The sequence below is a fragment of the Streptopelia decaocto genome (assembly GCF_964273445.1).
Source record: "Streptopelia decaocto genome assembly, chromosome: 5".
Classification (NCBI taxonomy): domain Eukaryota; kingdom Metazoa; phylum Chordata; class Aves; order Columbiformes; family Columbidae; genus Streptopelia; species Streptopelia decaocto.
This window is the reverse complement of record NC_138659.1, coordinates 15,661,135-15,685,989: the sequence shown is the minus strand read 5'-3', so window position 1 is coordinate 15,685,989 and position 24,855 is coordinate 15,661,135. Positions and strand designations below refer to the sequence as shown.

At 48.4% G+C, this 24,855-nt stretch overlaps 1 protein-coding gene across 1 annotated transcript in view; it reads right to left on the bottom strand.

Annotated features, from left to right (window-relative positions):
• Positions 1 to 23,151: 23,151 nt before the first annotated feature.
• The window catches only part of PRRX1 (paired related homeobox 1), a 39,576-nt gene continuing 37,872 nt past the window's right edge, over positions 23,152 to 24,855 (bottom strand). The window contains exon 4 of the mRNA XM_082054733.1: positions 23,152 to 24,218. Coding sequence (XP_081910859.1) covers positions 24,080 to 24,218 — 139 coding nt within the window. The 3' untranslated portion in view covers positions 23,152 to 24,079. The remainder of the gene's footprint in view (positions 24,219 to 24,855) is intronic.

Here is a 24,855-nt window from a genome sequence, read left to right as displayed (position 1 = left end):
TCCTACCCATGTTCTGCTTTCTAGAGGTGCTGTCTTGATGCAGGCAGGATACCTAGAGCACCCATAAACTGCTGAGAGCAACAGACAAAGCCTCACAGAAGCCACAGACACCCCATTGCAGCACCTGGCTATTAGGATATCACACAGAATCATCCTTTCCTTGGGCAATCACCTGGCATGAAGTCACCCAAATGTGTACTCAGCTTCTGCTCTGCTCCAAGCCTTGCACAACCTGGCAGTCCATGATGACGTGTATCAAACAGCTTCATGCAACCCTGGCAAAGCACCACTCTGGCTCGTCATGCACAGTCCTTGCCCTGCAGAGTGTTTGCCACAGCTTGCCTGGGGCCAGAGCCTCTACAGACATACACAACCCATGGGATCTGCTCCCAAGTGTGGGAATCATCCCACGGTTACTCTTCTCACAAGAAAACCCCATCCTCCTGGCTGCTTCTCTTACCCCTGCCCTGCCAGTATTTTGACAGGGGTCTCCCTGAGGAAAAGGTTGTCCTCCATCACAAACATACAAGCCTTGCTTGGAGCCCCAAGTCTCAGTGAAGTCCCCGGCTGGGATTGCAAGGTTTTTCTGCACACCCCCACTGCAGAAGGAACAAACACAGCCTTTGTTCTGCGAACAGGACACCGCAGCTCAAGTCTTAGCACAAAACTGCTCCCGGATGCTTTGTGATCGTACCTGCCTGAGAACAGGTTTTGTGGATTTAATGGTCACGTCATTCCTGCTAATTCACCATGCTCTCCTTTTTGTCCTCGGGAGAGAGGGACCTTGCAGAAGGCGTCTGGTTTAACCACCCTGGAGCAGGAAGGCGGCAACTACCCTGAGAGAAAACGTTCATAAGCAGTATGTGGGAAAAACTTCCCCTTTACACCCTAAAGAAGAGCCTTAAAATTAATCTCTAGCTCCCTCCTGTGGCTCTCGTATACAGCCTGCTCTAAACCTGGCTTGGATAAAGCTTTTCTAAGGGGTATCCTGCTTTCTCTATGGGAATATTTATAGCTCCCAGCCATATACTGGAATTACTTAACACACATAAGAAAAATGCATCCAGATGCTTAAACAGGTATTAGCATTGCACAGACGATCCAGTTTATCTGATGTTTGTGCCAGACAACCTGAGAGAAACACTGAATGAACAGGTGAAACCCTGCTGCCTTTTCCATCAGCGTTCAGATCCATCAAACAAAAGCCCACCTCACATCCCAGGTTTCATACCCACACTCGCATTCCAACTAGCTCTGCCCTTTCGGGATGCTAAATCACTGCTGCCCCAGGGAAGGCAGCCTGAAGGAGCTGCCCAGCCTGGCTGGCTAGCCTATATTTTATTTATATTTATTTTCATTTTCTCCACACTATATTGGGTCATGTAGCCCACGGTTCTGTGAGCTGTTTTATGTATTTACATATTGTATGACTTCCCAGATTCACATATTCAAAAGCAATATCTCTACTGCTAAGATGTCTTTATGCTTGTATTATTTATTCTTCTCACCTTTGCACCCACAACCCATCTATACTTCCCATGCCCTACTCCCAGGCAGTCCTAGTGATCAGATTGGTTTTGAAGCAAAAGCATCAAATTCCTCATGTTAAAAACCAAAAAGCTTTGACCAGCCATGGGTGCAACACAGCCCCTTTTTTCTTCAGGACCTGCACTCCAACACAGCTACACATTTCTGCCTTCTTCCTCTACTGCACACGTACTGAGTAGGAACTGGCAGCTTTTGGGTGGAAAAGACTCGTGGCTGTCACTTCTCCCTGTGTGCCTCCCTGAAGCAGACCTCTGCTCCATGCACTCGTAAGCTGCTTGCAGCCTAGAAAGCTGGAATAAATAAATCTCTGCATGAAAAACCATCACTGGGGCTCTTCCCCTGTGGCTTGCTGCCTCAAGAGCTCCATTGTACCCAGAGAGATGAGCAATTCTGTTGGCTGAGCCTACCCCAAACCCCAGATCAGTGGAACTGATTTCCTTCCATGCCAATGCCCTTTTGCATTGTTGTCTTGCTATTGCTCTGCCTGTTGTCCAAAACTTGCAGAAATAACCTCAGAACAGCTTCTGGCCTTTTTGCTGTAGGGATATTGTTAAATCTTATTATACTTGCTGTCATGCTAGGGAAAAAAAAAAAAAATCATCCACTTCAGTACAACCATTAACCATAATTAGTGCTCAGTCACACAGACAATCTGGAATGGGCCATTCTGATCTTCTGCTACCATTCAATAAATATCCTCAAGTACACAGGGAGCAGACAGCAAAGCATGTAATCACTCATTTATGCTCCTGCAACTACTTTCAATTGTCCCAGCAAGCTTGCAAAGAACATTTTCCCTGTTTTTCTAGCCCATATCTGCAGCCCTTGGCTTTCCCTGGTACACCAGGCTGAGAGACTGAGAGCCTGACAGATGCAGCCCTAACATACTTGGGTATCTGGGGCAGAAAAGCTCTCAGTCTTGAAACAGGTTGCTCCTGGCCCAAACCCTGCCTGCTGGGCATGCGTAACGCCATGCCTGGAACCCAGTTTGTGCTGGGACTCACTGGGCTGCTACAGCATCTTCTGTTCCTGAGGCTGCTCCCTTCCCAGCAGTCTCTTCATATTTCCACAGACCTTTTATAATCTCTAAAACCATGCAGCTTGGCTATGTTGACACCACTATCTGCTCCTGCAAGGTGAAGGCCCTTCTCTGCAGGGGTTTTAAGGAGCTGGTAGAAGATGTTGTCTCTAGGGTTAAGTTCATTTGCATTAAGATATTAATTAACTTACCTGTTGAATTTTTAAGTCTGTCTCTGGACTCTGAAAGAGCCTGGGGCCCTCCACAAGTGATGCAGAAGTTGCCCTTCATAGGTTGGTCTTCTCACACACTGCCTCTGTCTGGGTCAGTCCGGGGATGTGTAATGGATCAGCAAGGTCTGCTGGTTGCTTCCCAGGTTAGTGCAGCCCTCTGCTGGGTCTGCAGGCATTCAGGCTTGGCCAGGACAGTGCTGGAGCACACAGACCATCCTAGCAAGGGTCTTTAAGGTGCCATTCAGTGTGAATTTCATCAAACTCCCAGCTCACTTCCCCTGGCTTAGGGAAGCATTCTATCCCCTGAGAAGAAACAAACCCCAACTCAACAGGAAAGGTGTCAAAACTGGACCTTCCCTACTCACAACTCAATGCAGATAAAGGCTTGGAAAAATTCTCAGAAGGGGGAGTGTCTGAGCCTGACCTTAAATGGGGTCCCAGCAACAGATGTGTGTATGTGGGTGGTCCTAGATGAGGCTGCCTGGGGCAATTAAACCCATTAGTGCCCTCAGGGCCTTGACACTCAGGCTAATGAGTTTAGTTCCTCCCTTAGGCTTAGTCATGGTGTAGGTTAAACAGCAGGTGAGAAGCATTTTGCTGAAGTTAACCCAGCTCCGGTCCAAAATGGCCCAGATGCAGAAAGAGATGCTTATGGCAGGAAGGGTTAACAGCCCCAGACTGGTTTCTGTGTGGATGCAGCCATCTCTCTGCTGGGTGCAGGGATCCAGAGCACATCCATGCTCCCCAGTGCCCACAGCCGTGATGCTGAGCAAGCCCAGAGCTGTGGAGGCCAGACTGTGGGGAAACCCATCAGCTCCACTCCATGCACAGCCCAAGTACCAAACACAGGTGGGTGGGAAGTGCATGGAGCCTACACTTGCTGTTCCACTCCATCCTTCCCCTGCAGACACAGAGCTCCCTGCTCCAGCTGGTGCCACGGGCCGGGTACCAGCTCCTTCAGCAGCACCCACAACCAGCCCCACACCGGTACATCAGCACCCCCACCGTTCAGGCTGGGACATTTGATGGTACCAAATCAACTCTTGCTGTTCAGCCTCCCCTCGCCCCGGGGCTGAGCCCTGTGGGGATCGTGGCAGCTGTGGGCACTCAGGTCCCTCTGCGGACCACGGGGGGGCCGCTCCAGCACCGCCACTGCCGGGCTGGGCTTTTTAAGGAAGCTGCTCATGGTCCAGCACACAGCTCCTGTCCTTGGGCTTGTGCCGTGGTGAGGACTGGGATGAGGCACTGCTCTGTTCCCACGCTGGTGGCGCACCTGGACACATCATCCTGTAAACTGGGAGGACAACCCCACATCACCCCTGCATGACAGCATCACTCTGATCCCACCAGCTCCACAGAAACAGAGGAGTGAAAGTGTTAATAATTAAGCCTCTGTTAAGCACAGCAAAACTCTTTAACTGCTGGTGCTGCAGTGACAGGGATTTGCTTTGCATCTGCTGTTAAAATCAGCCTGTGCAAAACTACCGGCTTGTGTGCCAACCCCCGGGTGAGGAAGATGCCACATCAGCCACCCACTTTTACCTGCTTCCCTCTCGCAGTCTGGGCCTCCAAACACCAACTCACACACGCTGGTGATGCTCCAGCTCCTGCATTGGGAGTGCACCGTGGCAGCTGCTCTGCTGCACATCACCCGCTCCCTGCCCAGAAAACTCCCTCTGTTAAAGGTCTGGTCCTCACCTTCAAAAGATGATGATTCTAGCCAGTGGCTCATCACTCCCTCTTTGTAGTATCATTGATGTAGCCTTGTAAAAACATTCTTTCTAACTGCAGGTCCTTGTGTGGTGACTCCATCCCACCCTAGTTAAAAAAATCCAGCTCCTCATCAGCTCATACTGCCTGTAAAGTCCTGAACTTTTGCTCCAGAAGGGGATTTCTCATTGCCTTGCACTGGGCTGTGATTTTGCAGCCCTGGTCAGCCACTGACTGCATTGCCAGCCTCTGCCTGAGGACACTCGGATGCATCAGTGAGGGCTGTCACTGTGCCTGTCACCTGGGGATGAAGGGGCAAAGGGGTGGCACTGCACCGCCAGTCCTTACCCTGCAGGCTCCTTGGATGTGCACCAGCTCCAAGGCAGGGGAAGAAATCTCAAAGAGATGTTTCTGGGCTGATTAAAGTTAATTAGCTCAAATTATGCCTCTGAAGGGAAATGTTTCTTATTTCAGGTTCCCGCCGACTTGGGCCCAAGCCTGGTTTTCATAAGGTCGGTAACTGCAAACAGATAGAGCCCTTTCATTGGAAACAGGCAGAGCAGCATATAATTAAAGAAGTATGCACTGGCATCTCAAAGAACCGTTTTCAATTACTGCTATTTCGAGAGGATTAAGGGGAAATATTTCAAACAAGACCACTGCAAATATAGATTTTGTTTGTCATTAGCTTTGAAATAATGTTTGACTTAAGGGCTGAAATTTCCATATGCCAAGTCTGCCTCTGGCGGCACTTTCCCCAAGGGCTGGGAAGAGAATGATTCATAGCAGCATGGGAGCAGAGCTCCCTAGGTATGGTCCTATTCCCACATGGGAAATGCCTTCTTTTTTCCCTGGCCAGTTTTATCTCTGTGGCAGCCTGAAAGCGACGCAGAGGGCAGCCTCAGATGCAAGGAACACACCACATGGGACTTACTTGGTTACCAGACTGCACCTGAAGTGCTCTGGGGGCACATTGCTGCTGCTTTCAGATAGAAACACCCTCCCACGGAGGGAGTGATGGCTCCCTTCATCCAGATGCTCTCCTTGGCCAGGCCAGCTGTACCTCTGACCCTTGTGATTTGCTGCCCTGTCTCTGCGTAGCACGAGCCTGTGGGTGCGAATTTGGGCTGGTCTGTTCTGCCAGCGGCCATGCAGGTGGCCTGGAAGATGCTGTTTTGCCGTAGTCACTGCAATAGTAAAAAGATGCATACTGTAATGTACCCGGATAGGATGGAGACCACTTCACCCAACCACAGACATTTCAGTGCCAGGATTTGTTGAACAGCTTCTGAGATACCTATCATAGGTCAGACAATCAGAAGTCAGTTACTATCCATATGAAAGGATCTCAGACTCATACTTGAAGGTTCAACACCTAATTATCAGGCAACTTGAGTGCATTGAGAGTTTCCAAGCTTTGTTTGGCATGCGCAAAGTGGGCATGTTCATCTTCCCTTTGTAGGGCCTGACTTCTCCGAGAAAAGGGCTATTTCTCACAGCACCTGAAACAGTCGTGCCCCTGACTCCCCAGGGGCTCCTAAAGGCCTGTGTGGAGTCAACAGCATGGGAAGGGCCCGGCCACAGGGTGGTGAGAAGGGCTCTTCACTGACATTTGCCTAGGGAGCTTATGAGGCTCAAGCAACAGAAACACTGGTCCTAGTAGGATCATGAGAAATCATTTCTCTGTGCTATTTACAGCAACAAAGGACATATTTTTCCTTTTGGAAACACCACAAGGAGGATGTTTCTCATGGCTGTTGAGAAAGAGGGGTTCGACTTTGGGGAATAGCATGGGTTGGGGTGCGTAAGCTTAAGGCAGTAAGGCAACACATCAAAGAGAGCCAAGGACACCAAAAACGGAGTTTGGCCACTTCCATGTCAAAGTGCGAGGCTGTTGGCACCAGCTCAGACTCTTACATGTGAGAGCAGCTGCAGAGATGTCTGATGAGCAGAGGCACCAAAAGACAGCTCCTCTCCATGTGCACAGGCCAGAGGCATTTCTAAATGCATGGCCACTGGGTCCAGGGGACATGTGACAGCTTCCCTGTCCCACAAAGTGACTGATGGGCAATGAAAAGGCTGAGAGGTGTGGGCTTCCTATTTGTCAATGGGGCTACATAACCCGAAGAGTTACCCAAAGTGCTTTCTGTTTCCAGACCTGCATGCTTCAAAGGCTCAGAGGGCTCCATCTCAGCCAAAAAGCCTCCAAACACACTGCAAGAACTAGTGGAAGGGGGAAAATAGCACACCAAAGCAGATTGGGTCAAACAAGCCCAGGCTCATGGAAATTTTTCTCTGTTAGCAGATCTTGGGTGGCTGTTGGACTAAAAGCACCTGAGAGGAAGCCACTAGCCTTGGGAAGCAGGGACCAGGAGATGCATCTCTGCTGTGAGCTTAGAGCAAAAACATAGCCACAAAGTCCTGCCAGAATAACATCACCCAGAAGCCAGACGGCAGGGAGAGGATGGCAGATGTAGGAGGGTGCATGTCTCCAAAGATGGGGAAAGAAAATGCAAAGTGCAGCATGGGTAGATAGCTGAAGAAATGCCTGCTTTCCACGTGCAGTATTTCAGTCCCTGTAAAATCGAAGTGCATTTCATGACTAGTGCAATCAATTCTCCTGTAGGTAATCCAGCATCCTCTCATGGAGCCCCTGATGCCACTTGCAGTGATTTCAGGTCAGCCCTGCACCCATGCTGACAGGCAGTGCAGCCCAGAGAAGGGATGGCAGCTGGCACCCTCCTACACACTTTCCCCCTGCACCCCCTGTGCTGCTGGGTGCCACCCCCCACTATTGATCCCTCCTGACTGCCGGTGTCCAGCACGGTACCAAGCTTCGGATGGTAGCTCTATGGTTTCCACTTCTGGTGCCCCCTCCCAGGAGGGCAGGGTCATGGCCTCATCTCTGTCCCCATCTCCATCCTCAACCTACTCCTCGGCTCCTCTCCAAAGAGCTGTTGTTTGACCTTTCTTCTCCAAAATCTCTTGTTGCATCTCCAGCCACTCCCACTCCCCCCATCCAGCCTTTCACCATCTTTCCTGGGGCAAGACTTGACAGGGCTCTGAGTAGCCTGATCTAGTTGAAGTGGGAGTTGGACTAGATGACCTTTGAAGGTCCCTTCCAAACCAAACTATTCTATGATTCTATGAAGGCAGAGCTGGGGCTGTCAGGACCAGCCTCAAGCACCTCAGGTCCATGCACAGGCACTGGCTCATCATCCAGCAACAAATCTCAGGGGTCACCCACAGGCAGAAGAGGGGAGGACACAGCCGGGCAGGAAATGCATTGGTCTCTCTCATCCCTGCCCACCTCCCTCCTAACTCAACCCACAGCCCCTCCAGCTCCTCTGTATCACTGCCAGGCATCCATCAGCTGAGGGATGTGCTTGGTACTATCCCTGGCATAAGTCTGCGTCACTCCTGGTACTTGCCAACCACGTCTAAGATCAAAAAGCATCACTGCAATCCCCATCAGCGCTGATTCCTTCCACCATAGTGCTGGGCAGCCTCTCTCAAGACTCCTATGAGCCCTTCAGGAAATACCCTGTGGAGAACAAAATTAGATGTCAAAGAGCAGAAGGATTTCAGCTCTGGCTAAGTTCTGGCAGGTCTCCAAGGCTGGGGAGGAGAAAAGTCTTATGAAAACACTCGTCAGAAGGTGGTGAGAAATTACACTTAGGTCACTTGAACTCCAGCCCTGAGGAAAGGGGTCAAGCCCACAGAGTAAAGCCCAGCTGGATGGGAAGAAGCCAGCAGAGTTTTTTCGGGGAGGAACTGCTTGGTTTGTTAATTTGATGACATCTCCTTGGCTGGGTTTTCCTCGACTTGGGATTACAGGTCTGGACCCACTTGTTCACTCCCACTTGGTGGTGCCTCTCCTGCCAACACCATGGAGTGGCTCATGCCTGGGTGTGATGCTTAGATTTTGGGCATGGGCCACCCAGCTGCAGCACTGCCAGGTGATTTTACTAGGTGAAGCACAAGAGCTGCTTGCCCACAGGATGCAAACAAGTTGGGCATTAATGACATGGTCCAGCCCAGGAGAGTGGGCCTATAGATCTGGTCTAAGCAAGTGACAGTATGATGTGAATCTCCTTTTAACACATTTTTTGGGGTTGTGGAGTGGTTTTCTGACTGCTATTTGACAGCCTTTCACAGATGCCAAACTTCCACTTTCAAAAGCAAGTGATTTTTGAGCACTTTGTCTCAAAGGAACTTTGTCTCCCAAGAGAAACTTCCTTTTGAAAACAGTTCCCTAAAGTTCTTGAGGCACTTGGAAGGTTTTTGCTTTTATATTACAATTTTTAAAGAGCCTTTAAAGGAGGATGTAAGGCAATGGGTGGGATCCCATGAACAAATTAAGTTATCAGCAGTCCTTGTATTTATTTTTCCCATGGAAAAAAAGTCCTTTTTCACTTTCAAGCATTTAAAGTGGCTATATGCACCAAAAGAGCTTGCAAAATGTTTCCATTACCTGGTCCTACGTATTTTGGACATGCTACCGAATGGATTAACTGGTGGGTTGACCTCCTGAGGTCTTCCAATACTGTTGCAAGTGGGTTTTTTTGAGAGAAGCACAGCATTGCTGGAGACAAAATAGAAGTGTTTGTTGGTTTTGATGGCTTGCATGTGTGAGTGTTCATTTTGAAATTGTGTCCTTGTGGGGATGGGATAGGTTGACTCCTATTACAATAGGATGCTGCTTTCTACCCAAGGCATCCTGAGGGAGTGTTTGGACTGGTCCTGAAAGCCCTGGAGACTGTCCAAAGACAGCATCTCCTTGTGCATCCTCCAGCAGATTGCTCCATTCAGGTCCATGCAGTGCCAATCGGCAAGCAAATTTATTTTCCCTCTCCTTCCAACTCCAGCTTACCCTGGAAAGCCCAGCATCCTTGCAAGAGCTACTTCTTGGTAGATTTATAGCTTGGCTGCATGGCTGTATGCAGTTCAGAGTTTACATAAATGCTGGGCACAGTCCCAGCGCTGGGTGCTGACTCAGGCGCCCGCCCGTGCGATGCTCCCACGTCACCAGTTCAAACAGGCCTCGAGGAGCAACTGTGCTGACATTTCACACTGTCACCAACCGTAACAGTCACTGGAGCGGCCAAATCGCGGGGCTTCATGTCCTGGAGAGAAAGAGTTTTAAATCTTCCCAGCCCCTGACCTCAAGCAAACACAACGTAATTGGGTTGTTCCAGTTGGCGGCGGGTTTGATTCATTTTGTTGTCAGGAGATCTCTCTGGCTGGGTGTACGAAGAGGCTCCTTGGTTCTGGCTCAGTTTCCAGTGTCTGCAAAAGGAACAGATCCTGGGACCCCCCACTGCAGCCCCCCAGGGCCTGCCGGGCATCCCCAGCCTCTGGAGCACTGTCACAGGTGATGGTGGGTTGAAAGGCTGATGCAGAATAACAGCCTCACCTGCACTTTGGGGGGGAAAAAAATATTCTCCACCACAAGAAAAAGTAAAGTGTGAGAAGGAAGGGGACTCCCAAGATGAGGGAGAAGGGGCACCCTTGCTGTTGCTGCTGAAGGAGAGTGTAATGGGAACAAAATGCTGTAAATCCTCCCTACTATGCAGAAACCCACTGCAGCTCCATGGTGGAATTCACAATGTCCAGCCTGGACACTGCTGCTATGGACCATGCTCCAGCTAAAGATAGGGATTCATTTGCAGCCTGGAATGATAAAATACAGCACAGAAAGGCTTTTTTTATTTGCCTTTTTGTTTTGTTTTGATTTGGTTTCATTTTTTTGTTTTGTTTTGTTTTTTTGTTTGATTTTTGTTTTTTGTTTTTCTTACCCAAAATGTCAAAAACTCCATTATTTCTTAGCTACAACAGTACATAGTATTTAACTTCGTGCCTCACTGTGGGTTTTTAGAGCTGCCTAGTTCTCATAAGCCCTCTCTGTGTATCTGTATCTCTCTTCCCCTCCTGGGAAGCTGCCCTTCTCGTTCCTGAGAAATGGAAGCTGCAAATGCCATAGCACCATCTGGCTGCAGCAGAAAAAAGGTCCTTTCTGTAGCAACTAGGCTGATGCCAAAACTCCTCACCCTGCATCTAAACAGACTCTCCTGTATCTGTTCTTCCCAGATGAATCTTCGTTCCTGGAAATGCAAGGAATGGCCAAAACACATAGACCTCCTTATGACTTGTTATACAAATGTGATAAAAGGCTTTTCAGAAAACATCTCTGTGCTGTTCCTCATATGCTCCTTGCCTGCATTTTAATAAGGTAATGTTTGGGAATAGTTAAGTAGCTGTCTTGACTTGTTTAACTTGATAGCCACAGATATTTCACTGAGCTGGTGCGGGATTTATGTCTCAATAAAACAATAACATTTGGTAAGCGTTGCGGTTTCAGGGAGATTTATGTCCCATCAACAATCTGAGAGGGATTTATAGGGCCTGTCAGAGGCAGGGTTACAGGAGGTGCCCTCTGAGAGACACCGAGAACCCTGTGTCTTACTGCTTTAGGGTGATTCCTCAGAGAGACCAAGTCCTGGAGCAATGCAGCCTGCTGACATATTGCCCTGCTAATGTTTGTCATTAATAAAACTAAACACAAGGGCTGAGGGAGCTGCCTGGTGATGGAAAGCATTTTGTTATGTGTTTCCCTTCTTCCAGCTCTGTAACAGGCAAGGAAGAGTAGTGGGGAACCCGTCGCAACCCAGCCCCCATGAGGGAGTTCATGTTCTCTCTGGGAAGAGGCCAGGGATGACCACACTGCTGTCACATCGTCCTTCAGAGCTGTCCCTCAAAGGGTCACAACCAGACATCAACAAGAGCCTTGAGACAGAAGCAGGATACCTGGCGCAGGGATGAAGCCCAGGAGGCAGCAATGGGGCTACAGGACCCCATTTTCCAAGAGATGGAGGACTGTGTCTCCTAGTTGCTCTTCAAACCAAGGATTTCACAACATTACCATTTAAGCATAAACTGTATGAGTTAGGGACAAGCTGCATTACAAACAATCAAATTCCATGTTGCAGGTGGCTTTCCAGAGCAGTTCCAGTACCACAGAGCTCCGGTGTCTGGGCTTTCGCAGGGGTCACTGGCTAGGAAACAAAATGTCATCTCCAACAAGTTTAGGAGATCCTTCTCTCCGCTGGGACAAACTCCTTAACTGGTTTTTGACCGATACAAGTTTCACCAGTGTCTTTGCAATTTCACTGTCAGAGCTTTCCTGCCAGAAATCAAGCCAAATAAATCCTTGAAAGTACAAGAGGAAAAAAATAATGATTTTTTGCTTTGTTTAGGAGAGTTGGCAAAGTCTGTGTAAACTTCTCAAAGCACGATAGCCCTGTGAGAGGCTCAGTTTCACTCCCAGACATGAGCTCTGGAGCATCGCCTTTCCTTGAGTCCCAGCAGCTGATGTACTTCTGAAGACAAATTTCTTTGGGTTGAAATTGCTCCCTCTTGGGTCTCAGCCTAGACATACATCATCAGCAAGATTCATACGATCAAAATAACTGTAAAAAAGTGATTGATTTTGCAAGCAGCAGGTGCTGGAGGGAGAAACAAGGCTCCAGAGCAGAGCATCAGAGCTGCAGAGCTGAAGGAGCACAATGCTGGGAGCTGCAACATCTTTGCTTACCAGCTCTCACGGTGACAGAAATACAACAAGTCAAGCTTGATGAGAATTAAACCAGCTTTAAATGTTGTTTCAGCCCTGGCAGTTATTAGGACAAGTTTGATCTTTTGCAAACAACAGCAATAAGTTTCCTGAATAGAAGCTGTGTCTGGCACCACCATGATTTGTTCAGCCTCATCACAAGGAGACCAGGACATGCTTTAGCTGCTCCATTCAGCAGCCTTTTGGCTTGAGGGTAGCATTTACTAGTTGCAGAATTGTCCAGATATCCTTCAACCAGACTCTCCACTGAGCTGCCAGAGCTCAACTGGGAGGAAAGAAACCTGTTGTTGGACATGACAACTTACACCTCCTAGGAATGACTGGAAAAAAAAAGAAAAAAGAAAAAAGAAAAAAGAAAAAAGAAAAAAGAAAAAAGAAAAAAGAAAAAAGAAAAAAGAAAAAAGAAAAAAGAAAAAAGAAAAAAGAAAAAAGAAAAAAGAAAAAAGAAAAAAGAAAAAAAGAAAAAAGAAAAAAAGAAAAAAGAAAAAAGAAAAAAGAAAAAAGAAAAAAGAAAAAATAGTGTCAAAAAGTTAAAAAATCTCCTTCCTCACTGGCCAGGTTTTGATTGACTGCTCTGAGCAGGCTCTGGCACCAGGAGTCAGCGCTCCCCAGATTAGCAAGCCGGCAACGCCATGCTTTGAAATGCAGCTCCTTCCAGCTCATCACTTCTATCATTAACATGGGGATTGCTATTAATCACCAAGTGTACGTGTCCTCGTTATTCATAACGAGACATGGACGACCGCGCTGCCATCCCAGCCAACACACCAGCTTCTCCAAGCAGTGTTTGGTTAATGACCCATACCTTGAAGGTGTCCCAGGAAAAACAAGCTGAGGCAGAGTCACCCAGTGTCAAATAAACCATGAATGTTAGATTTCATTAAAACAGTGACGTCTGAGTACATAAGAGTTTTGGAGGGGGTTTACACATTTTCAGTCTTCTCTTGAAAGATTTTGGATTTGTTTGTTCAATGTATTTTTTGCCAGGAAAAACAATTATTTTTCATTTTTAAACAAGTCCCTCCAACTCTCACTTTTTTTTTTTTTTTTTTTTTTAATACTAGAAAAGGTGACCAAAAAAAAAACCAAAAAACCAAACAACCATGGAGAGAAAGCAGCTTTTCAGCCACACTAACACAGACTCACTCTTCCTCTCTTCCAGAAAATGACCAACAGGGACAAAAGCCCCCATTGTACCAGCCAATGCAGGGACAGAAGGACTCATCCCAGGTCTCTCCAATGGGTTCCCCAGCCCTTGCATGGTCTCAGCCCCGATACGCAGCAGACCCTTCCCTCAGGCCCTGCTCACAGTTACTCCACCCCTCCCCAGGACCTACCTCCTCTCCATCTCTTTCTCTTTCTCCTCTCCATCTCTTTCTTTTCCCTTCTTTTGCTGCCCCAGAGGAGCTGTGCTACCTGTTGGTGTTTGATGAAGAAAGGGGCACATAGGGTGGGCGGATGGGAAAGCAGAGCCTGGACCCTCAGAGGGCAAAGAGGGGTGTATCAGCACTGTGAGGTCTGAGTTGGAGGCAGCATCACAGCTCCATTGCGGGTCCGTGTCCAAACTGTCCCCCATGCAGCAACGCGAGGAGCATGGTGTGCCTGCTGCAAATGCACTGCAGAGGGATGCCCACACCAGCTGGTGTCCTTGGTCAGGGTCCCACTAGGTCTCCAGGTAGGATGAGAGCCTGAAGGAAGGGAGATATGCAAACCAGAGCAAACAAATCAAATCTCACCACTGCTGTCCTTACTCTTGCACCTACAGCTGTAACTCAAGTAAATATCTGCAGACATTAACACAGCACATGCAACCATTAGTTGCATGTGTGCAGCTTCTGCGACACATTCTCTAAACTCATGTTTTTGGGCACAAGCATCTTCCAACTGCCACTTAGCATACGCTTCTCCCCGGTGGTTTCAATAAAGGCAGTGCATGCAACAATTAACTTGAGGTTACGCAAAGGCAGCAATGCCATCTCCTCAAAGGAGGGACCCACTTTTGCATGCACAGCTTTCTTGGAGTGCGTATGGTGGGTACACACACACATGTGCATGTGGTTGCATGGGCACATTCATGCTTATACACTCCCCCTGCCACCTTAGCCCGAAGACTGACCACAGCAGTGAGGGTGCTGTCAGGGCTTCCATCCAATGGAAGGAGGGTAAATATCCTGGCACCATTAGTGGTCTATGATGTGTTTTTTTAATTAGGAAAAATAACTTTGCTAACTTTTCTATTCTAATCTTGTTCCATTCTCTGTAATTACTCATACTGTAATAAACGGCATCATAGCCCAGACTAGAAGGCTAATGACTGTTGATGGGAAATATTTTGTTTCATAACAGCATCTACAGCCAGCGGAACACAAGAACATTCTTTTCAGGAACATGGAAGATGCTATTTTTAACTGTTCTCCCCCATATTTATGGTGTTTGGAGGAAAGATGCACCAGTTTATACAACTTGCAGCAATATGTGCCATTTAACTCTGTCCACGCCATGGGGAGAGATGTGCAGGAGTCCCACTGTCGAGGGTTAAGATTGCGGGGTGACAATAAAACCCTGGCAGATGTATTGGTAACCCCCTCTTCCCCCGACACTTCCCCTTTTGCCCCTCCCTCTCCCCCCTTCCCACTCAGGACACGCGATCGGGAGGGAAAGAAGGACAGAGAGAAGAGAGTTGGAAAAATTAAAGATGTTTTACTAATGCTACTAATAAGAATAGAGAAAATAATACAAAATATACAAAACCAATCTTGAATGTCTCAGCAACTGCAGAGCCAGCAACCAAAGTCCTGGATTAGACTCTGCAGCCAAGCGGAGCTGGATTCAGTCTCTCACTAGGCCTCAGTTCTCAGGGACGACCAGCAAGATCCTCTCCTAAGGTCGGCCATAAGCAGAAGGGCAAAAGGGCAAAAAGGCAAAAGGGACGAGATCCTTGTGATCTCCCACTTTTATATGAAGTATTCACGTGAATGGAATGTTATACACAGTTGGTCAGTTTCTTAGTCACTTGTTTCTCGTCGCCCCTCTCGCGAGATGTCCATCCATGCTTATCAATAAGTTTGCATTCCATTGCTAGGTTTACCAAAACGTGTGTCTGGTTCTCCAGGAAAATGCAGTTAATATGAAGGCTTTAGCTGACAGGCAAAATTCACTGAAAGAGAAACTTGTTTTTAACAAAACCAGGACACCCAGTCTAGTGGCTGGACAGTGGGATGACCATGTTCACTGTAGGCTGGTTTCTTTGCCATCCGTCCATCTACAGCTTTACAGCACCCAACACCAAGACTATCACCATCAGGACATGACACTGTGCTCTGTGTGCTGCCACCCAGCCCCCAAACGTACCTTTTGGTGCTGGCTCTGGGCCAGCAGCAGGGTGAGAGCTGAGTCTGATGGTGCTGAGTGCTGCAGACATCCAGAGAGGGACATAAGAGCCTGGGCAGAGCAAGAGGTGGCTGATGAGGTTGCAAGGTAGGTGCAAGGTAGGTGCAAGTTGCCTGGGTGTCACCCAAAGCACCCCCTTCTTCATTGGCACCCTCCAGCCCCTACCAGGAGGGTCCTTCCCCTTGAGCAGGGAGCTTCCCCCATGCCCATCATCTTACTCACCTTGCCTCCTTTGGGATTATAAAGCTCCATTCACTGTCCTGGCTTCTCTTGCTTAGCACAGCACAGCTCCACCAAAAAAATCAGACCTGCCAAGGCTCCAACATGAGGCTTCAGGTAAGCCTAAGGGCTCTCAACTGGAGCACCAGAGTTGTTGCAAACGCAACAGCTTTAACACAGACAGAGGGGGCATTTAAGCACATAGTCGGCTGAAATCACATTCCTCTGTGTCCAACAAAAATACATTCTTAATAGCCATGGAGCTAAGTGGAGTCACCCAGAGTTATGGTTTCCTTTCAGCAGATAATTCATCTTTGGGCTGTCGTTTTCACTCAGGCCATGATTAAAACAATAAACCTTGGAGAAGCCACCCTGGTCCGCATCAACAGCTGCTTCGCCTCCACACACTGCAATGGGAGCCATTCATCACCAAAAAGAAGGATGGGAAATTAAAGACAGATTATCATTATTATTTATTATTCAAAGCTGCCAGCTTGCTTGGCCAGCAAGCTCTCCTTGGTAAAGCAAGGGTGGCCACAGCTGCCACCCTGCAGATGTTCATTGAGGAGGGAGAAGTTGACCCAAGGTGCAAGGAATGAGTCTCTGCTGCATGTACTCAACACCTCTAGGACCTTCATCTCTGGTCTCACATGACAGGCAAGTCATAGTATTGGAAGGATTCTGCCTATTTACCTCTGAAAACCTTCCTGGACATTTACATTCCATCCATGAAACCCCACCTGGACAAATAGCTTCCAAAGGGAAACAATTCAACCATCAGGTGTTGCTCAAACAACCAAGAAGTTCATCACCATAACTCCCAGCCCTGGTCCCTGTGATCTTGGGCAGCCTGTTCTCCTGGGATTCTGCTCTTTCTGCCCTGTGTCCCAACCTGGATGGCATCATGGGACCTTCACAGCCTAAATGAGCTCACTGATAGGGAAGGAGCAGGCATCCAGGTTGTCCTCCAAACCTGCAATGCAGTTTTGTTTGTGCATGAAGTTACTGTAGAGATGATGGGCAAGATCCAGCCACCCAGGTTGACCACAGGGCTCATTGGACAGCTGGAGGAGACACCTAGAGCTAGCCCATGGTAGAGGTGTTAGAGAAAACAGCCTATGTCCTGCCAAGCTCAGGATGTGAAGTGTCCTGCTTAGACATTTCACTCACGTCACAAAGACAGACGTTGCAGAAATGCAACAGTTTTCCTGGAGCTTGTTTTCCAAGTGCTCAACATGTTCCACTTCAATAAGGCTGGAAAATCTATCGTGTCAGTGCTCCTGCCATGCCTGTACATATTTGCATTTTCCTTACAGTATTTTTAGAGATTTCCACTCCTCGGCCTGATTTGGGATGAAGTCAAATATGCAAAGTCTTGGAAGCTGCTGCAGGAAACGAAACTCAATTTTTCAACCGGCTTTAGATACAGCCTTCGGCCACAGCGATAAATCTTCTGCCAATCTGGAGATCTGCACTTGCCTTCCAGATAAGGACCTAACATGGTCTTTGTCCCTCAGCCAGCCCAGGGAAGTGCTGCTGTCCCACCCCTCTGAGGATGGGCTGAAGCTTCCCACAAAAGGCTGCTTCTCTGATGGGAGGCAATAGCAGGAGAGGGCACATGGCAGAGCTCCCTGGCTCCTTGTCCCATCCAGCCCTCCCAAGCCAGAGGAGTGGAGAGCTTGGCTATCTCCTTGTGCCTCGTCAGCTCTCTTCCAAGACAGCCCTATTCCCCAAGGGTCCCATATCTACAAGACTTGTGTCTTGTTGCTGAAGCAGGGGAGATAATGATGGGACTGGCTTGGAAGAAGCTCAGTTCTCAGATTTACAGCAGGACCAGGCTCAGCTCAGCCATGTCAACCCACACATCCACTGAGAACTCCCCAGCACAGCTCCTCCAGAAACTGTTTCTACCTATACTGCTACAACAGCCAGGCAGTTTTGTGGGGTGAAGTCACACAGGCAAAGCACCTGCCATGGCAGTCACCTCCTTCCACTGTGTCACGGACCTGGTTCATCCTCCTGGTCAAACACACACCTTTGTGGTCCACACCAAGCTGCACATCCCAGGCAGGATAGCTCTTCACCTGAGCTCGCTTTCCTGTGGAGGAGGACACAGCTGTCTTAACACTCCTCATAGCATGGAATGAAGCATACTCTGGAGCTGCATTTGTTTTTCCACCAGCCAAGGCTTTTCATAGAGCTACATGCCATTAAATTAATCCTGCCTTCATCTCTAGTTTGACCATAGTCCACACATGTTACCAAGCCAGTCCTAAATCTGCACATCTGCTGGAAGGAGAGCTACCCCGTTACCTCAGCAGCATTATGAGGACCCACCTCAGAAGCATGCTGTGACCTTTCCTGTCCAGGGATGGGCTTTACTGAGACCACCACCATGCCAGCCCTATGGTGGGAGGAGGGAGCTGTGGGAAACCCACATGTCCCACACTCACCTTGAAGAAGCCTTACCACCTCCTCTGCTCACTGAGGTTGGCCATGGAGGAGTGCTCATCCCCGTTGCATGCAGCTGCTTTTTGGGCAGGTGGGACCAGCCTCACCACCCAGCTCAGGGGCAGCCTGACTACCAAAATGGGGTACACAGTGGTATCCCAAGATGTGTTTATAGCGTGGCTAATTTTAGCACCTCCCATTTGCAAGGAGAGGGCTCCACCCAGCCCCATGCTGGAACCACCTCTGGACTGGAAAGCAGCAGTTGTGAGACAACATCTGGCATCGTTCGGTCAGGCAGAGACAGGAAGTGAAGGAAAACAGTGTCTGTCCAAGGCTGCCGAGGGACTCCAGCTAGGCGGACAGCAGAATTTGGCCAAGACGCTGGAAAGAGTAACTCCAATCTTAAAAAGAGTTATTAAAAAAAAAAAAAAAAAAGAGATGAGACATTATAAGGTGCTGGTTGCCATTTGTCATCCTTCAGCCCGCTGTTAACTCCCACTACGCGTCTCCCTTCTGTGACATGGAGATGTCAACCCCTCCTGCCTCAGTCATTTGAGCTTCATCTTCACAGCTGGAGACCCCAGGGCCCCATCTCAGCATCGCCCATGGGACCTCGGCACATGGGCTGTGAGGTTGCAGGGGAGTACAGGGCAAGGCCCAGCCATCTCCTGGCCTCACCTTGATAGAGGACAGTTCCTTACTTTCCAACTTCATTTAAAAATCAACACCTGGTTGTCGGATGGTGCAACAACCCTGGTTGGGGTTCCCCCGACTCAGGGGGATTCCGCTGAGCAGAACTCTGCTGAGGTGGCTGTGTACAGAGGGGCTGTCATACACGGCTTCTGCCATAGCTTTTACTGGTCTTGCTGGGAAATCCAGGCCAAACTGGGAGCTAGAGCACCATGCGGTAGTAACTCTTGGTTCATTGGTGACCGGCAGCCATCAGGTGAGGAGCCACAGCACAGCAATGTCAGGTGGGGAGACAGACACTTGCCCAAAGGGAGCCAGCTGCAGGTCTGGATGGATATCTGAGGCTTGTTTGAACTCAATCCAAACCACTCTGGTCTCAAAAACAACTTGGAAGCTACATTATTTGCAATTCTACTTCTTTTGGCAACCAAGAAATAATAAGTAAGAGGCTGATTATTATTATTATTTCAGCTTCAGAGAGGTGAACAATCAGCTCTGCAAGGAATGCAAGCTTGGCTGACCGCTAAGGGCTTTGCAGAGATACCCAGCTCCCCTTAACAGGGTCTCTCTGTGGGCTGTGATGCAGAACATTATCTGCCCCTTGTAATTAGCCTGGTTAACAACCCAAACACACACTGCCCATGGAGAGTCAAAAGCCAAGTCAAGAGGGGAAACAGGAGGCCAACCCAGACACACTCAGGATTCCCAGCATTTGACTCAAATCTCAATGAATCAATTAGAGACCAAGAAGGGAAGCCACAGAAAGACACCAGCCGCCCAACATGTCTTCTCCTTCCCCCCCCACCTCACCCCCAACAACAGCTCCCAGCAGAGACCTACTCTCTGAAGCACAACTCACCAGCCCAGCCTGGTGTCACCCTTTGGCAAAATCTCTCCTGCAGCACCCACCCCACTCCTTTAATAGCCTACTGCACTAATTAGCCCTCATTAGCCTCTGAGCTCCTTCTGACCATCTCCCTTGCTTTGCAGTGAAGTGTTTTCCCTCCTGAGTCCATGTCTTTCTGCTCCCTGCACAGGTGGTGGGACTCAACCCCTTTCCTCTCCTAATTTGTGGCTTTCCCTCCTGGTCACCCACCCCCAGCACCCACCCAGGGATGCCCAGCTCCTCCTGCACTACTTCTGCTCCACTTTCAGTCCCCATGATGGTGTCTCACCAGCCCGGTGAGGTGGAGGGAGCTGTGTGTCTCATGTCTTCCTGAAAACTGTCTCTTTTAGGAGAAGCCTTTGTGGATGCTTCCCACCTTACGTTCCTGCTGAACTCATTCACAGCTGCCTGTGTTGCTAGAAGAATCCTGTGTTTCAGGCAGGGTCTGGACGCGGTGCCCATCTCTGCCTGCCTCACCAGCTGGCTCGCACTGCGCACACTGCAGAGGGGTCCCCATCGCTGCTGTCGTCTCTCTGTGGTCCCCTGATCGGCTGCATGGTGTCCCCAGGATAAGCCCGCTGGGCAGGCAGCCCCGAGCCCTGCTCCACTGGCCCCAGTCCCCTTGTCCCCCAGCCCAAGGCGTGTTCCCAGTGTGTTCCCAGCCCCAGCCAACACCTCAGGGCAGCACACACGACACTTAAGTAGCAACTTATAGAAAGGACTGGGGAGTCTTTCCCCCCTTTTATTGAAAATGATCATTTCTATTCTAGTGCAAACACTGTACATTTTACATCACAAAGCAAGAGACCATTTACAGGATACACTTCCATCTGGGAATCCCTCCCGTGGCTTCACGTGTCAAGCTCCACCAGCCTCATCAATCATCCATCCCTGTTGTGCTCAAACATCCCACTCAGAGGGAATAGGCCACCTACTTCTGCATGGAGGAAGGGGAGGACTGAGAAAACAGTGTTCGTACAGAACAGGTGAGAGGAATGTGCCTCAAGACAGACCATTTCCTCCCCTGAATGGTACCCAAACTCGGTGATGACTGGGGTAGCCATGGCAACTTCCTAAGAGCTGCGACTGAAAGTCTACTAAAACCCTGCGGAACTCCATGCTTTCAGGATAAGGCCCTTAATTTTCAAATATATTTACATGGTTCAACAAAATACAGATTAAACATACAAGATCATATTTTGCTTTGGCTGGATAGACAACTGGACACTGCCTGTTGGCTGAGGTCATCAGCAATCAAGAAACAAACAACAAAACCTGTTCATTCCTCCAGCTGGACTCTGTTTAGTGAATCCGTGTAAACGAAGCAATAGTATCTTGGATGCTCTGGTTTACATCTTAATGTTGCCCAGCTCGAAGGTGATGTGAAGGTCTCACCTGGGCTCACAACAGCTCAGTCACCTGTGATGGCATCCCCAACCAAATCGCCCAACACAAGGCAAGAAACAACTAAAACTGGAAGTGAAATAGGTTAGAGAACCTTCCCGCAGGAGCAGCCCCACTATGCAAGTCAATGCAATTCCTCACGTAAATAAAGGGAGGAGGGCGAACAAGGGTTTGCACAGGCACCTATGTGAGCCCCTACATGTGAACATCACAGCGTGGGGGTGGGGATGGTCCATAGATGGATAGTGGGGTACCAGAGGTTCATGCTCTCTGAACTGCCTCCTTGCTAACTTTAGAAACAGGTGCTTGCACACACATGTCCAAGAACGCTGTTCAAGGTGACTTCTCTACCGCAGAAAAGCTGAGCAAAGAGTAGGGGAAAGCCACAGGCGACCAAGATGCTGAAGGAAACAGCCGAAACCTCCAAAGTGGACACTTGGGCAGCCTCAGGCCACCACAGAGGAGGAGGTCCAGGCTGCTGTCACTGCTGGGATGGTGGTGGATGGCAGAGAACGGCAGCAAGGCAAGGAGAAAGGCGAGCACCAGGCTCAGACACTCAACAACCGGTTCAACCTCTGAGTAATATTACATTGCACAGGGTCCTTTTCCTTTCTGATGGTGCAGGACATGTTCTTCAATACCTTCTTTGTTTGTGTAGGCACAGGCACCAAGAGTGAGTTTCTAAGTGAGGGCTGAGATTTCCAACATGATCACTTTGCTCTAGGAGCTGGAAAAACACTACTCATGGTGGAAATATTTTGGTTTAGAGATGTTAGCTTCTCCAGATTACATAAGGCCTAAAAAAGGGATCAAACAGAACATCATGGATTTTTTTTAAAATGCAATGTTGTCCAGCCTCACTTCTCCTGCTGGTGTTCTGTCTGGAAGCATAAGATACGATTTTTAACTTTTTGTCTTGATCACAATTAGATGTATTTTTTTCTCAAAAATATTCATACAGGGAGAAAAAAGTTCCAGCAGCAACACACCCAATCACCAGCACAACTTAACACCAGTTTGGATTTGGGGCTTTTTTCCCCAGTGTTAGCTCAAATACTTTGGCTGGATTTCCATTCGTCTTCCTCCAGTTTATTTTTCATATTCACTTTAAAGAGATTTATTTCTCATCTCCTGCAACATCCTATTTTAGACTACCAAAGCCCACTGTCAGACATCTACATATGCCCAGCCTGTCTGTAGCAAACATGAAGATGGAAACCTAAGCCATATGATTGAGCTTCATTCTCCTTCCCTTATGGTCCAGCCTGGACCATGCTCTGCTGCCTTCAATGGGACTATTCCACTGCAAAGTCACACTTGCTTAGGGGCAGGTCCCGTGTATAAGTGCTATTTGCCATAAATAAACCTCCTCTTCTGCCCAAATTTGAGAGACACAGGCATCACCAGCAACAAAAAAGATCCTAATTTCTTCAGTACGCTTGCACGGAAGAAACTTCTCCTGGGTTGCAACTCCTCTACTCATCATGGAGAGAAGGAAATTAGATCCTAATTAGCCCTCCAGACCCCAGAGGAGTGAGGACAGCAGGTAGGGAGAGCAGAGGACAGTGGTTAAGGCTACAGGACACATCTCACTGGGCAATGTTATGGGAATTGGGGGAAGTTTTTGTGTGCGATGCTCCCTGACGAGACATCACCTGTCCTCAGAGGGGCTGGCGGACGCTTGCCACAGGGATGTCTTTCATGTTCCCAAGAGCCACACAAACCTATCTGACCAGAGAGCAGATCCTCATCTTCCTCTATGAACATGCAAATGCCCATGGGGAAAATCTGCAAAGGAGCATGGCTCCCTCCAGCTCCCCTTCTTTGGGGTTTCTCACGGGAAGACGTGAGCCGGTCCTTTCCAGCGCTCCCTGAGGCCAACGGGAAGACTTCAGACGTGGGTCAGAGAGGCTGCAGCTGGAATTTCAATGCACGGCTCCAGGATCCTGGATGTAGCACAAACATCCCAAACATTTTCAAAGGATTTTATTTTGTTTAATAAAAAACACCAACCAAGCTTGCATGTATATCTTATATATATAAATATATACAGTATATATAAAACAAATGCATCTGGACAATGACTTTCCCTGTGGCGCAAACTGTAAGGCATAGAAAGAAGTGTTTTAACAGTCCTATTCTTAACACTACAGAGCGATCCCTCTCACCGTGTCTGCCCTGCTCACGCCCCCACACTGGCTTTTCTCTCTTCTTTGGCTTTTTGAGGCAGCAGCGCCAGGAATACTCAAGAAAGCATTAAAGCGCTGTGAAGCCCAAGGTCTTCCTCAGATCTTGAACTGGTCCAGGCAACACAGGCAGGATGACCCCATCTCATTACGCTAACGGGCTTCTTGCAGACTAATGGTCACAGCGCTGCCTCTATGGAATGAGGGACTAGAAGGACGAAAGGTCGGGTGGATACAAGGGAAAGCGGTGACCAAACAACTTCTTCTTCTAAGGTGAACTGGGGCAGGGGGGGAGATGAGCAAGCTTTGCATCTCAGCAGGATGGCAGGTGGGACATGTCCATGGGCTGAGATCAGCAGAGGTTTCTTTCTGCAGTCCCATATAAAAATGGAAACCAACAAGGGTGAGACTGTCCTTTACTGAAGAAGCTCGTAGTATATTGAGCAGAAGCAATAAACCTGACAATAACAAGAAAAAAAAAATGGTGGCATTATCCCAAAAGGAAGGAGGAACCTTGTCACTCATGAGCGGTTCAGTTTGCTCCCACTTTGGTTCCCATGTTCAGTTCTGGGTTAGGGTTGGCTTTTTTCTTCTTTTTTTCTCTTTTTTTTTTTTTTTTTCTTTTTTTTCTTTCTTTCAGCACAAACAAGTTGCAAAGCAGGACGGGTGCTGTTGTATTTTCTCCTTCTGCAAGGCAGCTGCCTCCAGTCATTAATTGACTGTGGGCACTTGATTCCTCTGTAAACTATATTCCTTTGCCTTCAGTCTCAGGTTGGCAATACTGTTGGCCATATTCATGCCCTGCGCCGGGCTGGCGTTGGTACACGTGGCGGAGTAGGTGGCCATGGCACTGTGGGATGGAAAGAGAGAAACATCACGTCAGACGTGGTCTTCACACCACGCAGAGAGCAGACACACACCACAGTGAGGTTAAACCCTGGGGTTTCCATACCCGGGGGATGTATTTCTTACATGAGCAGGGAATTATCACCACTCTCTATTTTACATCTCTGTAAATCTCTTCTCTGCAGTTCACTTACCCAGGGATAGCAAACACCAAAGCTGGTTGAAGTCAATAGGAAAATTTCCATTTCCTAACCCAAAAGGTTCACAATGAGGTCCAGGTGACCAGCCTACCAGTTAAACCACTGTCCTTTACAGTATTTCCACTGGAAGCAATGTCTTTTTGATGAGAGTAGTTGCTGGTTTTATTGCTTGTGAACTCACGTCACTTCTGAAACACGTTACATTAAAGAAAGACTCTGGGAAAAACCCATTTCAACAATTGTGATGCTTTTTGGTTTCAGACTTTTGGAATGAAAATTTCTACACTTTTTCGCCTGAAAACTTCAGCTGATGATATAGAGCATGCCTTAAAGGTTGAAGGGAAAAAAAATACTTTTTTTCTCCCTTCAAATCATGTCTTTATTCATGAAAAACACTACTTTTGGCAACAGAGGCTGAACAAAGATCTCCAAGTCCTTTCT